At 40.3% G+C, this 16,007-nt stretch overlaps 1 protein-coding gene across 1 annotated transcript in view; it reads left to right on the top strand.

The window, feature by feature from the left end:
• The window catches only part of AIMP1 (aaRS-interacting multifunctional protein 1), a 28,711-nt gene extending 19,589 nt beyond the window's left edge, over window positions 1-9,122 (top strand). Inside the window, exon 6 of the mRNA XM_071678772.1 lies at window positions 8,669-9,122. Within this exon, the coding sequence (XP_071534873.1) occupies window positions 8,669-8,902 (234 nt within the window). The 3' untranslated portion in view covers window positions 8,903-9,122. The remainder of the gene's footprint in view (window positions 1-8,668) is intronic.
• The last annotated feature ends 6,885 nt before the right edge of the window (window positions 9,123-16,007 follow it).

The following is a 16,007-nucleotide window of genomic DNA, read 5'->3' as shown; positions in this document are numbered from 1 at the left end:
CAAGATTTGGCTTATGGAGGGAGGCCAAGATGTGGCTTTTGGAGGACACCCATGAAAATAAGAGGTGATCAGTGGCGGCTTAGTAATTTTTTGATGCTGGCTAAGAGGCATAAGCCAATATGGCAGAGGCAGATAAGTGCATAGCTGAGTCTGTGAGGAGGAAGATAGGGGATGAGTAGCTTTATTTTGAAAAGAACTAAACGTCATGTATGAAAGTACAGCTTTTATTAAACATGAAGTTTTTTGATACCAAAAATTAAAATATATGCAAGTAATTATCTTTTTAAAACTTACTTAAAAAAGCGTCAGCAAAATATGCATGGTGAGCATGACAGGGATAATGTCAACAGCATGCAAAAGATAAAAATATCTATAAAGAAATCACTGTGACTTTTGGAAAGAGGATCCCTGTCCCGCAACAGAAGCTCTTTATAAACCCCTGACCAAAGCCTCTCACACCAGTGTTTTATTAAGTTTTCTAGCATTATGTGCCCTCCTAGGCCAATTTGTTATATTTATAAAATTAAGCCACTTGTGCAACAACGGTTGTCATCAGTTTTGCTGTCATTTCTTTTACCTCCTTTGCCAACACCACTTCCATCATATCTGCCACCTCCTTTACAACAGCCATTAACACCACCTCCTCATCCATCAAGTGAAGGGAAGCCCTTGAAACACCAGTACAGCTGAGCATCTGCTCTTCCAGGACTTTTAACTGGTATTTGTGTACCATCCAATCACACCTGGAATCAGAGCATTTACAGAAAACTGACTCAGTGTGAACTTCTCACTGGCAGGCTTTTAGAACTTGATGTGCCTGAGTGCTAGATCTACTATCTTGGCAGTAATAGTAGAAACACAACTGCTGACATGTGGCTTAGAAATATCCAAGCAATCAGCCATGCTCAGCTGAAAGTTGTTAGTCACCATGTATCATAGAACCATAATAAGTTGCAGATGAGGTGAGCTTTGGACACCAATGGGACAGAAAAAATAAATTTGTATTGTAGGTAATGTATGTCTTATTGTCTAATCTGTTCTCTTGTAATATGCTTGGCAATTTAACATAAACACTAGAAACCAAATCATATTGGCTAAGTAGCTATTTGCTCTAGGAAAATATAAGAAATATGGCTTTTTTTGGTTTAATGAATAGGAATTTTTTTTTAGTAAAGATGCATGATTGTAGTTTTATACCTTTATTTCAATTTTTTTTTTCCTTTTAGAAATATTGGAACACTGAAAATGTCATGCACTTTATATGAAGAATGTGAAAGGTTAGGTAAGGTTAGTGTCTGTTCAAGGCCATAATTAATTTTTTGTGATTTCAAGTAGTGTTTTGTAATGATTGTTTAATGGTTGTTTAATTTGTTTATGGATGGGGTTGTTAGGGAGGTGAACGCAAGAGTTTTGGAAAGAGGGGCAAGTATGAAGTCTGTTGGGGATGAGAGAGCTTGGGAAGTGAGTTAGTTGTTGTTCGCTGATGATACAGCGCTGGTGGCTGATTCATGTGGGAAACTGCAGAAGCTGGTGACTGAGTTTGGTAAAGTGTGTGAAAGAAGAAAGTTAAGAGTAAATGTGAATAAGAGCAAGGTTATTAGGTACAGTAGGGTTGAGGGTCAAGTCAATTGGGAGGTAAGTTTGAATGGAGAAAAACTGGAGGAAGTAGAGTGTTTTAGATATCTGGGAGTGGATCTGGCAGCGGATGGAACCATGGAAGTGCAAGTGAATCAGGGTGGGGGAGGGGGTGAAAATCCTGGGAGCCTTGAAGAATGTGTGGAAGTCGAGAACATTATCTCCAAAAGCAAAAATGGGTATGTTTGAAGGAATAGTGGTTCCAACAATGTTGTATGGTTGCGAGGCATGGGCTATGGATAGAGTTGTGTGCAGGAGGGTGGAGGTGCTGGAAATGAGATGTTTGAGGACAGTATGTGGTGTGAGGTGGTTTGATCGAGTAAGTGATGTAAGGGTAAGAGAGATGTGTGGAAATAAAAAGAGCGTGGTTGAGAGAGCAGAAGAGGGTGTTTTGAAATGGTTTGGGCACATGGAGAGAATGAGTGAGGAAAGATTGACAAAAAGGATATATGTGTCAGAGGTGGATGGAACAAGGAAAAGTGGGAGACCAAATTGGAGGTGGAAAGATGGAGTGAAAGAGATTTTGAGCGATCAGGGTCTGAACATGCAGGAGGGTGAAAGGCGGGCAAGGAATAGAGTGAATTGGATCGATGTGGTATACCGGGGTCGACGTGCTGTCAATGGATTGAATCAGGGCATGTGAAGCGTCTGGGGTAAACCATGGAAAGTTCTGTGGGGCCTGGATGTGGAAAGGGAGCTGTGGTTTCGGGCATTATTACATGACAGCTAGAGACTGAGTGTGAACGAATGTGGCCTTTGTTGTCCTTTCCTAGCGCTACCTCACACACATGGAATATTATTCCATGTGTGGCGAGGTGGCGATGGGAATGAATAAAGGCAGACAGTGTGAATTGTGTGCATGTGTATATATGTATGTGTCTTTGTGTGTATATATATGTGTACATTGAGATGTATGGGTATGTATATTTGCTTGTGTGGACGTGTATGTATATACATGTGTATGGGGGTGGGTTTGGCCATTTCTTTCATCTGTTTCCTTGCGCTACCTCGCAAACGCGGGAGACAGTGACAAAGCAAAATAATAGTATTAAAAAAAATTCTCAAAAGGGCATATTTTGAAATCAGCTTTACCAGACAACCTGTTTTACCATCTACCCTCATTGCAACCACCAACTGTTCCACTACTACCACTTCTGTTATCATTTCCCACACCCTTTGTAACCACCTCTGTAACCACCCATAATACCACCTCTGCCATCTCCATTGTTACTAACACCACCATGATCCTTACCATCTCTGCAACAACTCTTCTTCCCACTGCCTCAGTGACCACTCGCCATCCCTCTGCACCTTCCAACACCACCTTTCCAGCTGCCCATGCCACCCCTATACCATCCCCTCACCTACTACCTTTACCCTCTCCTCTGCCACCACCCACCCCACCATTTCTTCTATCATCTTTGTTGTCACCACTACCACCTCTAAAGCCTCTTCTGCTACTGCTACCCTTGCCTCCATCTCTGCACCCTTTTTTCTCTATTTCTGCCACCATCTGTACAACCTCCCTTTTCAGCACATCTGCTAACTTCATTGCAAGAACTGTTACCACCACCCCTGCTGCCACCTCATTTACAGGGTTCCCATGCCACCAGGAAGACGGGAAAAGCCCGGGAATTTTATTTGAGGTGCTCCCGGCTGGGAAAAGGCCTGGAAAACACGTAAAATTGAAAATGTCTGGGAAAAACCCTTGAAACGGAAGTTAGGAAAAGGTTACTTCCCTTGGGCCCTCGTTCATCCCTCGCTTTCGTACCCTGAATATACTTTATTGCTACATTGCAGCTTTTTGTGGGGCGAGTTGTATGGTATGAATCGAACTGAAATCTCGGTCTCGATAGCGCTTGCTCACATCTGTTATAGAGTAATGAAAGCAATGGTTAATAATGATCGCGATGGCCAATTTTTTGAAAAAATGTGCTTCGCATTTGCCAAGTCAACTCTTATTGACTCAGATTGGGTTAAAGTCTTTTTTTCCCAATGCAGTATTGTTAAACACAAATACGTTGTTTTTGTTTTACAGTTTATGTTTTTGTAGTTGATTTGTTTTATTTTTTGTTATGAGTTAGTTGCACTCAAGATTTATATTTATTTATTTATTTATTTTGCTTTGTCGCTGTCTCCCGCGTTAGCGAGGTAGTGCAAGGAAACAGACGAAAGAATGGCCCAACCCGCCCACATACACATGTATATACATACATGTCCACACACGCACAATATACATACCTATACATCTCAATGTACACATATATATACACACACAGACATATACATATATACACATGTACATAATTCATACTGTCTGCCTTTATTTGTTCCCATCGCCACCTCGCCACACATGGAATAACAACCCCCTCCCCCCTCATGTGTGCGAGGTAGCGCTAGGAAAAACACCAAATGCCCCATTCGTTCACACTCAGTCTCTAGCTGTCATGTAATAATGCACCGAAACCACAGCTCCCTTTCCACATCCAGGCCCCACACACTTTGCATGGTTTACCCCAGACGCTTCACATGCCCTGGTTCAATCCATTGACAGCATGTTGACCCCGGTATACCACATCGTTCCAATTCACTCTATTCCTCGCACACCTCTCACCCTCCTGCATGTTCAGGCCCCGATCACTCAAAATCTCTTTCACTCCATCCTTCCACCTCCAATCCGGTCTCCCACTTCTCCTCGTTCCCCCCACCTCTGACACATATATCCTCTCGGTCAATCTTTCCTCACTCATTCTCTCCATGTGACCAAACCATTTCAAAACACCCCCCTCAGCTCTCTCAACCACACTCTTTTCACTTCCACACATCTCCCCCACCCCCACACTACTCACTCAATCAAACACCTCACACCACATATTGTCCTCAAACATCTCATTTCCAGCACATCCACCCTCCTGCGCACAACTCTATCCGTAGCCCACGCCTCGCAACCATACAGCATTGTTGGAACCACTATTCCTTCAAACACACCCATTTTTGCTTTCCGAGATAATGTTCTCGACTTTCAAACATTCTTCAAGGCTCCCAGAATTTTCACCCCCTCCCCCACCCTATGATTCACTACCGCTTCCATGGTTCCATCCGCTGCTAAATCCACTCCCAGATATCTAACACACTTCACTTCCTCCAGCTTTTCTCCATTCAAACTTACCTCCCAGTTGACTTGACCCTCAACCCTACTGTACCTAATAACCTTGCTCTTATTCACATTTACTCTTAACTTTCTTCTTTCACACACTTTACCAAACTCAGTCACCAGCTTCTGCAGTTTCTTACATGAATCAGCCACCAGCGCTGTATCATCAGTGAACAACAACTGACTCACTTCCCAAGCTCTCTCATCCACAACAGACTGCATACTTGCCCCTCTTTCCAAAACTCTTGCATTCACCTCCCTAACAACTCCATCCATAAACAAATTAAACAACCATGGAGACATCACACACCCCTGCCGCAGACCTACATTCACTGAGAACCAATCACTTTCCTCTCTTCCTACACGTACACATGCCTTACATCCTCGATAAAAACTTTTCACTGCTTCTAACAACTTGCCTCCCACACCATATATTCTTAATACCTTCCACAGAGCATCTCTATCAACTCTATCTTATGCCTTCTCCAGATCCATAAATGCTACATGTATGATTTATGATTTATTTAAGATTTATGATTAAAAAATAAAATGTATGATTTTTAAAGTGTTGAATTCTTTAATAATGAAAGACAAAAGTTGCACAACCAAATTTTTGTGTACATCAAAAAAAAAGAGAGAAAAACATTGGCTTCTTAATACATGATGTGCATCTGCAATAAGCATGCTCAAAGTACATGTAGGAAACTTTGTGTCTTTGTGGTTATGAAGTATGTTTGCCCACTAAGTGGGTACAAATACAATTGTGTTTGTCGTATCTGTCCATCACAAAAGAACCGAATTCATGAAACTTGGTATGCAGATTGGAATACTATAAATTAAGTTGTGCATATTGCCAAGAATTTTTTTAATCCATAACACAAATTCAGTCTATTCAGCAATATTGATTCAAAATCCTTCTCTGGATTTTTAACACATTTGGTTTGAGCTGTACATGGTCCAAGTAATAGTTTATAAAGAATATACGTGTACAATAGGAAGACACTAACCATTGAAAACTAGTTGAAGTTCTGAGTCATAAGTTTGTGATTATCCAAGAAGTAGCATCATGTACTTATTAACATCAAGAATTGAGAGTATGGCTCATGAAAATGAATTTTTACCAAACTTAGAATAATGGTGATCTTTATGGAAATCCTTTGAATGCCATAGATTTCCAATATTTTAGGTAAATGGCCTTAGTCACAGTGCTGAGTCAGAAAATTTCTGTATCATGCAAATTGGTCATCTTGTGGCTTATGAAGCATTGAAAGCCAGCCTCATACAGAAAGCTCTTGATAGTCCTGTCAATACAAGTCCAATCCTAAATCATTAGAACTAACATGGTAACTAAGTTATAAATGTGTTCAGTAGAACAAACACAAACCAATGATCAGTGTTATCCAGATGGTTTATCCATTGACGTCCATTTAAGATTAAGTGGGCTGAAAACCCTGTAGAAAATATCCTGGAAAACACTTACAGATCCTGGAAATATCCTGGAAAAAGCCTTGAATTTTATGTCAGTAAAAGAGTGGGAACCCTGCATGATTTACCGTATTTGCCACCGCTTATTCTCTCCCCTTTGCAGCTACCAGTGCCACCCTCTCTGCCAACACCACATTTACCAATCCTATCCCTCCCTACTTCTTCCAACATTTCTGCTATCATTACTAATGTTTCTGTCAACCCCTTTTCCATCTGTGTTATTGTATCTACCACACCCTTTGTCATCTCTGCCCATCATCTGTTCTATCCCCTCAGACATTGCCATTACATCCACCTGTGCCACCACCTCTACTGTCCATTCTGCCACTGTCATTACCACCACCTCTTCTACCATCACCCATCCCATTTACAAACATCACCAACACCATCTACAGCCACCTTTGCAACAACAGTTGTCATCAGTTTTGCTGTCATTTTTTTTACCACCTTTGTCAGCACCACTTCCATCATATCTGCCATCTCCTTTACAACAACCATTAACACCACCTTGTCATCCACAACTACCACTGCCATTTCCTCTGCCATCATTACTACTGTCACCTCTTCCACCACTGCTTACTCTACCTTTGTCGCCATCTGCTGCCAAAACTTACATCACTGCCACCCTCTTACCACCAATTTTACTCTTATCAGTGCCTCCACCTCTGCCATTTGTGCCACCCCTTTTGTAACACATTTACTACCACCGCTGCCTTCCATTGTGTTGCTATATATGCCATCTCCTCTGCAACAACACTTTCCACCATCTCTCTCAGCTCCTTTGCTGCTTCCAATTCCACCACCAGTTCAAGCATTTCTGTCATCACCCCTTTGCAGTCATCATTACCAACCTCTGTGCCACCCCCTTTGCAGCCACCTGTCCCATCCCCTTTACTACCATCTATGCAGTTACCACTACCATCACCTCTACAATGATTTTTGCCATTTACCTCAGCCATCACCACACCCTCCACCACTCAGCACCACCTCTTCTGCCATTTCTGCAACTACCTTTCTGGACACCAACAGTATCACTACCTCCACCATCCCCTCTATCACTGTCATTTACCCTTTACAAGTACTATTATCAACTACTTTACTACAACCTGTACAACCACATGTGCCACCACCTCTCTCATTCCCTGTTCTACTACCACCACCCATACCACTTCCTTTTCCCTGATCTTTCCCAGAGTCTCTGTCACCCTTTACCACCACTTCCCTTACTACTAGTGCCATGATATTTTCATCCCCTCTTGCTCCCCTCTCAGTTCAGGTTTAAGTGACTATCATATACTTTCATATGTTAATGTATTTTGATGTGCACTTCAGCAGTTTGAAAGTACGTTGCCCTGATGTACATTTCACATTTCAGTGACTAGTTACATTTTGTATTCCAGTTCAGTTTTTAGTCACTATCTGTTGTCCTGTCATGCAACATCATCTGCTGATGCATATTGATGAGCATTTCAACTTCTCACTGAAAGTAGGTTGCCCTAACGTAAAATTTATGCTTCAGATATGACTTCTTTTTTTTACCAATCCAGTCATATTATATACTTTGGTTTTGCATCCATACTTTGGAGTTAGAATTACCTCATGCAGGTTCCTAGCACTCACCAAGCTTTTAAGTGTGTCCAGTATCTATACTTTGCAAAACTTTACTTTCATCTGAGGTTTTCTGCTGCCATCATTACTGAACTTTTATTCCCTGCAACTAAACTAAGCTCATCCACATCTCTCATCTTCACCATTCAAACTTTAATCAAAATGTGACATCTCTTTCAAAAACTGAAGATTTACTTTTACTCTCATTCACTTTCAGCATCCTCCTCCTATATACATCATCAAAGCAAACCACCATCCTATCTGGTTCCTCAACTGATTCATATTATTTGCCTTCAACAGCACTATGATTTGGTCATACAATATCATTACCCCATCATGTTCTCATCACTTATCCTTTAAAAAAACAATAGCATTGGTGATACCACACATCTTTTATGTGCTCCCTTATTTGCTTCACATTCATATACTGCTGTTTACTCAAATGCACTGCCTCCTTTATAAAATTCTGAAATGCATTCAAATGTCTTTACTGTACACCATATGGATTCAGAACTTCCAGAACTTTCCTGTTTACATTATAATCTGCCTTTTTCAAATCCATGATTGCTCCATTATATCATGTCTAGCCTTAACAACTACAAATTTCCTAAAACTTTTATCATGATTTATCCTCTGCATTACGTACTCTCCATACATTCTCTTTATCGAAGCATATGGATTCCAAGAACTGGACATGACCTATCCATCATGAGGTTTTTGTACCTTGAAAAGATGTAAACTTTAATGCTTGTAATTATCCTATTATTAGAATATCCCATTTACCAGGTGGAAGTCCTTGCACCGCCAGAGGGAAGCCAACCAGGTGACCTCGTGGAGTTTGAAGGTTACACTCGGAACCCTGATGCCGTCCTGAATCCCAAGAAGAAAGTATTTGAAACTTGTGCCCCTGACTTGAAAGTTGATACCAACAAAGTTGCAGTGTATAAGGGCATTCCATTTAATGTTCCTGGTAAAGGTGTTGTGGTTTCACAAACTTTGTTAAATGTCCAAGTAAAGTGAACATAGAAAATTATATTTCTTACAAAGGGTACTATGTTTTTTCTAATGTTGGGTCTGTGCTACTTTCTCCCAATTAGATTATAACTTGTATACAGTAAATTGAGCATGAATATAACTTTGATACTTCACACCCCTGTGATGGTATTTTGGATTGTTGACATTAATTTGTTGAATATTTACAAGTTTGTTACAGAATAAATTGGTCTCATTTAATAATTTTTTTTTGCCTTTTATTCATTATGGTAATTGTTCTTCCCTGTCCCCTATTCTGTTTGTGTCATAGAAGGCTTTTTATGAGAAACATTCTCCTTCAGTTTCTGAAAGTTAGAACATAAGGAGCAAAGTGAGGAACTCTCATCCTCCTCAAAGACTCAGACTGAGATGTTTGGATGTAGCCAAGACAGGAAGTGAGAGATAGGAAGTGTGTTTGAGGAAAGGAAGTTTGGTATTAATGCTCTGAGTGCAAGAAAGCTCAAGGGGAAGAATGGTTTGAGAATATCTTCAGGGTAAAGTCAAAGTTTAGTGTGAGGGCAAGGGCGAAAGAATTGGTAACACTAAAGCTGAAGGACTTGTGGGAAAGTGTTAAAAAGTGTAAGACTGATGTGGTCTCTATGAAAATGAATTATGCATCTGGCCATGAGCAGTCTAATGAAAAAAATTGTGTTTTGGCTGGAGCTGAACAAGTCTGCCAGCAGTTTTAATGCAAAAAATGGTCTATTAGTAATGGATGGTTTGAATGCAAAATTGAGTTTGGCACTTAAGGGTGTAAATGGGGGGCATGAGGTATTTAGTGATGTGCATGAGAATGGTGAGCACCATGTGGAGTTATGTGCTGAAAAAGGACTTGTTTAAAAGTATGCATAGTAAGTAGGAATTATTGAATTACCTACTAACTGAGAAGCATGCAAAAGAGAAACTCTTGGATGTGAATGTGCTGTGAAAAGCAGCTTGTTGGATGTCTGATCATGACTTAGTGGAGGTGATGGTGAAGATTTGTAGCACTTACGGAAAAGAGGAAATTATTTGGGAGAGAGGAAGGAGGTGAATGTAGGTGATTTTGGAAAAAGAGGCTTGTGTGAGGAGATACCAGGAGATTGAGTTAAGAATGGCAAAAGGTAAGAGTAAACGAAGCGGTTATGAATGAGGAATGGGAGGAGTTTAGGGAAAGAAGTGTTGACATGTGTGAGAGAAGTGTATGGCATGCAGAAGGTGAGAGGTGTTTAGGTGAGAAAGGGTAGAGAATGGTCAAAATAAAGCTACAGGAGCTAAAAGGCAAATGAGAGTTGATGTGAGTATCAACAAATTTCAGGTACAATAATATGTTTTAGAATGAGTTAATGTAATGAGAAAAACAAGAGTACAAATGGGAACACTGATGAGGGGGCCACATAGGAAAGTGGTAAAAGGCAGGTATGAGGTGAAGAGGAGATGGAATGAGTATCTTGAGGGTCCACTGAAATGTGTCTGATGATAGGGTGTTTGGGTTGGAGAGGTATCCAAAGTGAGAGAGTCATGGTAAGTAAGTGGTTTGGTGAAAAGGGAAGAGGTGTGAATGCCTTGCTCAAGATGAAATGTGGCAAGGTGGATGGAATTGCTGTTGAATTTCTTAAGAAATGGGATGACCGTGTTTGGTTTGTTAGGATTTTCATTGTATGTATTGATCATGCAAAGGTGCTTGAGGATTGGCAGAATGCCTATATATTACCATTATATAAGGGCATGGGGGACAAAGGTGAGTATTCATATTACGGAGAGAGAAGTTTTACATATTAAGTTGTATTGAAAAGTGGTGATTGAGGAAGTGGTGGCATGCACAAAGCATCAGACTGGGGAAGAACAACATAGTTTAAGGAGTGTTTGAGGATGTCTGGATTAGGTGTTTGCTTTTGAAGAATGTGTGTGAGAAATACTTAAAGAAGCATGAATTATATGTGGCATTTCTGGATATAGAGTAATCATGTGATAAGGTTGCTAGAAAGATGTTTTGATGTTTTGTGGAGCCATACGAATATTTGGTGTGGGAGGAAAGTTATTAAAAAAAGTGATGAATTTTATCATGAAAGTAAGATGTGCGTGTGAGTAGGTATAGAATAGAGTGAGCAATGCCAGGTGAAAGTGGGTCTGCAGTAGGCATGTATGATGTCACTATGGCTTTTTGATCTGTTTATAGATGGGCTGGTGAGGAAGGTGAATGCTAGGGTCTTGGAGAGAGGAGCAGGTATGCAGTCTGTCATGGGTTGGGATCCCTCGGGTGTGAATCAGTTGTTTGCTGATGACACAGCGCTTGTGGTAGATTCAAATGAGAATGAAGTGTCTGAGTTTGGGAGATTGTGTGAAGGAGAAAGTTTAGAGTAAATATGAATAAAAGGAAGGTCATTAGGTTCATCACTGAAAAGAAAGGTTATTTGGACCGTGTGATTGAATGGAGAGAACTTGGAAGTGGAGTGTATTAGATACCTGGGAATGGATAATTGGTACCATGGGAGCTGAAGTAAGCCAAAAGGGTGGCTGAGGGGATAGGGTCTTAGGCACATTGAGGAATGTATTGAAAGGAGGTCACAGTCTTAAAAAGCAAAGACTGGTATGTTGGTGTTACATGGATATGAGGCATGGGCTCTGGATGAGAAAGTACTGAAGAGGGTGACAGTGTTGCAAAATATGTTTGAGGACAATATTTGATGGGAGGAGAGTTGATTGAATGAGAAATGAAAGAGTAAAAGAGAGGTGTGGTATTAAGAGGAGTATTCATAAAGATTTGAGTGCTAAAATGATTTGGATGTATGGAGAGGATGAGTGAGGAAGGGATGACTAAGAGAGTATACTTGTCAGATGCAAAGGGAACAAAGAAAAGGGCAGAACGATGTTAAGAGGTGTAAGGTTGGAGTGAAAGTTGCTATGAAGGTTCAGGGCCTGACCATGCAGGAAGATAAGGCATGGAAGGGAAAGAATTAATTGGAAAGATATGGTATACAGGGGTGATGTGCTAAACCAGAGCATATGAAAAGATTTGTGGGGCCTGATTGTGGATAGGTGAATGTGGCTTTGGTACATTATTCATTACAGCTAGAGAGTGGATAAGGCAATTTCTGCATCTGATTCTGCTGCTGGCTTGCTGAGGCAGAAAATCTAATAACTTTACTCCATATGTTCTTGATAATGAGTTTTAGAACTGAAACATAACTTGGAATAATCAGATGGTCCCATTTTACTTATCAGAAAATCCGAATTGCATTTACAACCTTTTATTTCATTTGAGACAGGCTTTTTATGTCATTAGTATACTTACTAGTAAGCTCTTATCTGTTTTAAAGTGAGCCAAGCACTTTAAAAAATTTTCTCAGAACTTGTTGAAATCATATTTTACATTCTTAAGACTTTGTCTTTCATTTGCTTTAACTTTGTTTGTCACCTTTTATCAATATTCCTTTATCTATCCTTTTTTTTAAGCTCTTTTCACATCTTTCCAACATACTGTACTCTTTAATATGCAGTTTCTCACTCGAATCAGACACCAGTGTTGTATCATCGGTGAACAACTGACACATCCCACGCCCTCTCATCCCCAACAGACTATCTTGCATTTACCTCCCTATACACCCCATCTAAAACAAATTTTACAACCATGGTGACATCATACACTCCTGCTGCAGACCAACCTTACCTAGGAACCAATCACTTTCCTACTCAATCCACGTGCCTTACACCAGGTATTCTTAATACCTTCCACAAAGCATTGCTATCAACTCTATCATATGCCTTCTCCAGATCCATAAAAGCTACATACAAATCCATATTTTTCTAAGTATTTCTCACACACATTCTTCAGAGCAAACAAACCTGATCCACACAGCCTCTACCACTTCTGAAACCACACTGTTCCTCTCCAGACTGATGCTCTGTACATGTCTTCACCCTCACTGCCACCGCCGCACAGTTTTCCAGGTATGCTCAACACACTTATGCCACTGTAGTTTGAACACTCACTTTTATCCCCTTTGCCTTTGTACAATAGCATTCCGCCAATTCTCAGGCCCTTCACCATGATCCATACATACACTGAATATACTTACCAACCAATCAACAACACAGTCACCCTCTTTCTTAATAAAATTAGTTGCAGTACCATTCACTCCCACCACCTTGCTGGATTTAATCTTCTGAAAGTATTTCACCAACTCTCTTCTCTTCACCAAACCAACCTCCCTCGATTCTCACTTCACACACCACCCTGACCAAAACACCCTTCATCTGCCACTCTTCTCAAATACATTCAACAAACCTTGAAAACACTCACTCCATCATTACCTGTTATCACGTCCCCCCTTGCCCGATGTTTTCATTTGTTCTCGTCTTTCACAAATTATTTATCTCCTTCCAAGACATCTTTTAATTCTCCCTAAAGTTTAATGATACTCTCTGACCCCACCTTTCATTTGCCCAATTTTTTAACCATTGCACCTTCCTATTGACCTCCTGCTGCTTTTTCTTATAAATCTCTGTCATTTGCACTCCCTTGTAAGTACCGTCCAAATGCCTCTCTTTTCTTCCACTAGCAACTTTATTTCTTCATCCCACCACTCACTACCCTTTCTAATCTGCCCACCTTCCACTTTCTTTATCCTACATGCATCTCTTGCACATGCCATCACTGCTTCCCTAAATACCTCCCATTACTCACCCACTCCCCTCATTTCATTTCCTCTCACCTTTAGCCATTCTACACTCAATCTCTCGTGGTATTTCTTCACACAAGTCTCTTTTCCAAGCTCATTTATTCTCACCACTCTCTTCTCCCCGACATTCTCTTATTTTTTGAAAACCTCTACAAATCTTCACCTTCGCCTCCACAAGATAGTGATCAGACATCCCTCTAACTGCCCTTCTTAGCACATTTACATCCAAAAGTCTCATTTACACATCTGTCAGTTCTGGTTCACAGGTGGTGTTTGTGCTTATCCCATCAAGACACCTGTGGGATGCCTCAAGGACCTCGAGTCCCCAGACTTTGATGTTATCTAGCTCAAGATCTGTTTCTCAACTACCACCATTTTCTTTTGTTTGGTCTACTGCTCTTCTAATTCATCTAAATTGTATCTTTCTTCAACTGTCTAAACTCTAGCCATGAGGCCAGGACATCCTCTCGCCCACAAGCTGGGAGCCTCTACCTAGGGGATTTTATTGTTCACCATAGGGAATAGTTGAATTCCTTTAGTATAGATTGGGGGGAATTGAAGCTCTCAATGATCCAGAAAAAACTGTCGCCCTGATCCAGAGCAAATTATCACCCACCCCACTTATACTTCTTACTTTGTTGGTTTGGTTTAAACTTTATCGTATCCTCGTATACAACCACGTATAAGTAATCACATTCATGACTACACTCACGTTCATGGACATGGACTTGTCTGAGACTGGATGTCAACATGGCATATACTTCCTTCCTTGACTCCCATTAGTGTAAAGGTTTCTTAACTTTGGGCGAAGGATTGGTTTTCAGTTTCTGGTATGACACTTGTAGGAAAAATAACGTGCTGAATTTCTGTGTCACTAATTCGAGCTAAAATTGGCAGAATTTAGGAGATTTAAGGCACATTAAAAATTCACCTGTAGGGAACATGAAAACTCATGCTTCCAGGGCCTGTAAGTTTAAAGGATTCTCTTTCCCCTATTTACTCCACTCTTTAGTTGTGCATTAGGCCTGTTAAGGGATTGACATGGGATTAAGAATGCCACAGCATAAGAATAACAAGAGGGAATTCTGGACCTGGGGGAGCTGTATAGGTCCAAGGAAAAATAGCAAAGAAATGGTACCAACAGGCATTCAACCTAGAATAGATGAAAGACCCTCAGCTGAAGGATTAGGTAACAGTGGATGCAAACGATAAGTATACTGCAGCTTTCAGTGTTTGCAAGTGTAAATTGAAAAACAATCAAATTAGCACTGATGACTCACAAAGCTTTGTCAAGTGCATAATAAACCATGCATGCAAAGAAAGTGTTTCAATATCCAGCATTTTTTCAAAAAGAACCCCAAAAAAGATGCTCAAGATGAAATTAGCAGAAGCTGAAGTTTTGTTATCAGGATATGTTCACTAAAAATATTGTGAAATCACACATAGTATGAAAATAAAAAGAACCAAGGCATTATCTTTGTTGCAGGATGGTATTGTTTGGGCAGACGAACAGATGATAGCTAAAATTTGAAAAATATTACATTGAGCATAGATGAATGTACTGATAGAATATCTGTGTCCCAAGCACTTACAGTGATGGCATGATGGAAGAAAATATAAAGTTACAGATGCACTGTTACATGTGGTTGAAGTTGAGGAAATTAAAGAAATACCCCTTGAAAGTATAACTGGGTTTGCCAGTGACAACTGTTCAACAGTGTTAGGGGTAAATAAAGGATTTCAGGCACACTCAAGAATGATATTTTTTGTTTTTGTTCTAGGATGTGTAGGTCTTCCATTTGCATTATGCATGAGCTAAGCCAGTAATTACCGACCATCATGGATTGAATCTCTTTTAAAAGATGTGTTGTTACTTTGCATGTGATTCAGGATATTGTCCAGGCTCCCAAACACAAGATGTTGAAATTTTCACAGACTTGCTGGATGTTGAGAGGGTCAGTCATATCCAGAATTTTAAACACGGGAATGCACTGCACCTTTTTTTTCAGGGAGAAGCCAAAGCAGAGTGGATGGGGCAGCCCAGTTACACAAAACTATGGCCTTTTCAGGAATCAAGCATATGCTACTATTTCTGAACTATATATTATCCAAAGTAGACAAAACGAATCTAGAATTTCAGTTGTGGCATTTCAGACTTCCAACACTCTATCATTTCAGCTGAATACAGAAGTATTTTGGGTGTTTTTTCATAATGAAACAATACTTTTAAGATGACTGCCTACCATTGATCCTAATAATGCTGTTACATACAACAAAGTCAGTGACCTTAATGTTTGTGGTAGATGTGAGGCTAAGCTTCTTAAGGAACCTCTAGGAGATGAAGAAAGATTTTCCCTAGACTGGCTTTCTTAGTGGAACTGCATTCTCAGAGATTTACATTTGATGAAAACAGTGTTCTATCCATGCTTCAA

The sequence above is a fragment of the Panulirus ornatus genome, chromosome 2 (assembly GCF_036320965.1).
Source record: "Panulirus ornatus isolate Po-2019 chromosome 2, ASM3632096v1, whole genome shotgun sequence".
NCBI lineage: Eukaryota > Metazoa > Arthropoda > Malacostraca > Decapoda > Palinuridae > Panulirus > Panulirus ornatus.
This window is presented reverse-complemented; position numbering and strand designations above follow the sequence as displayed.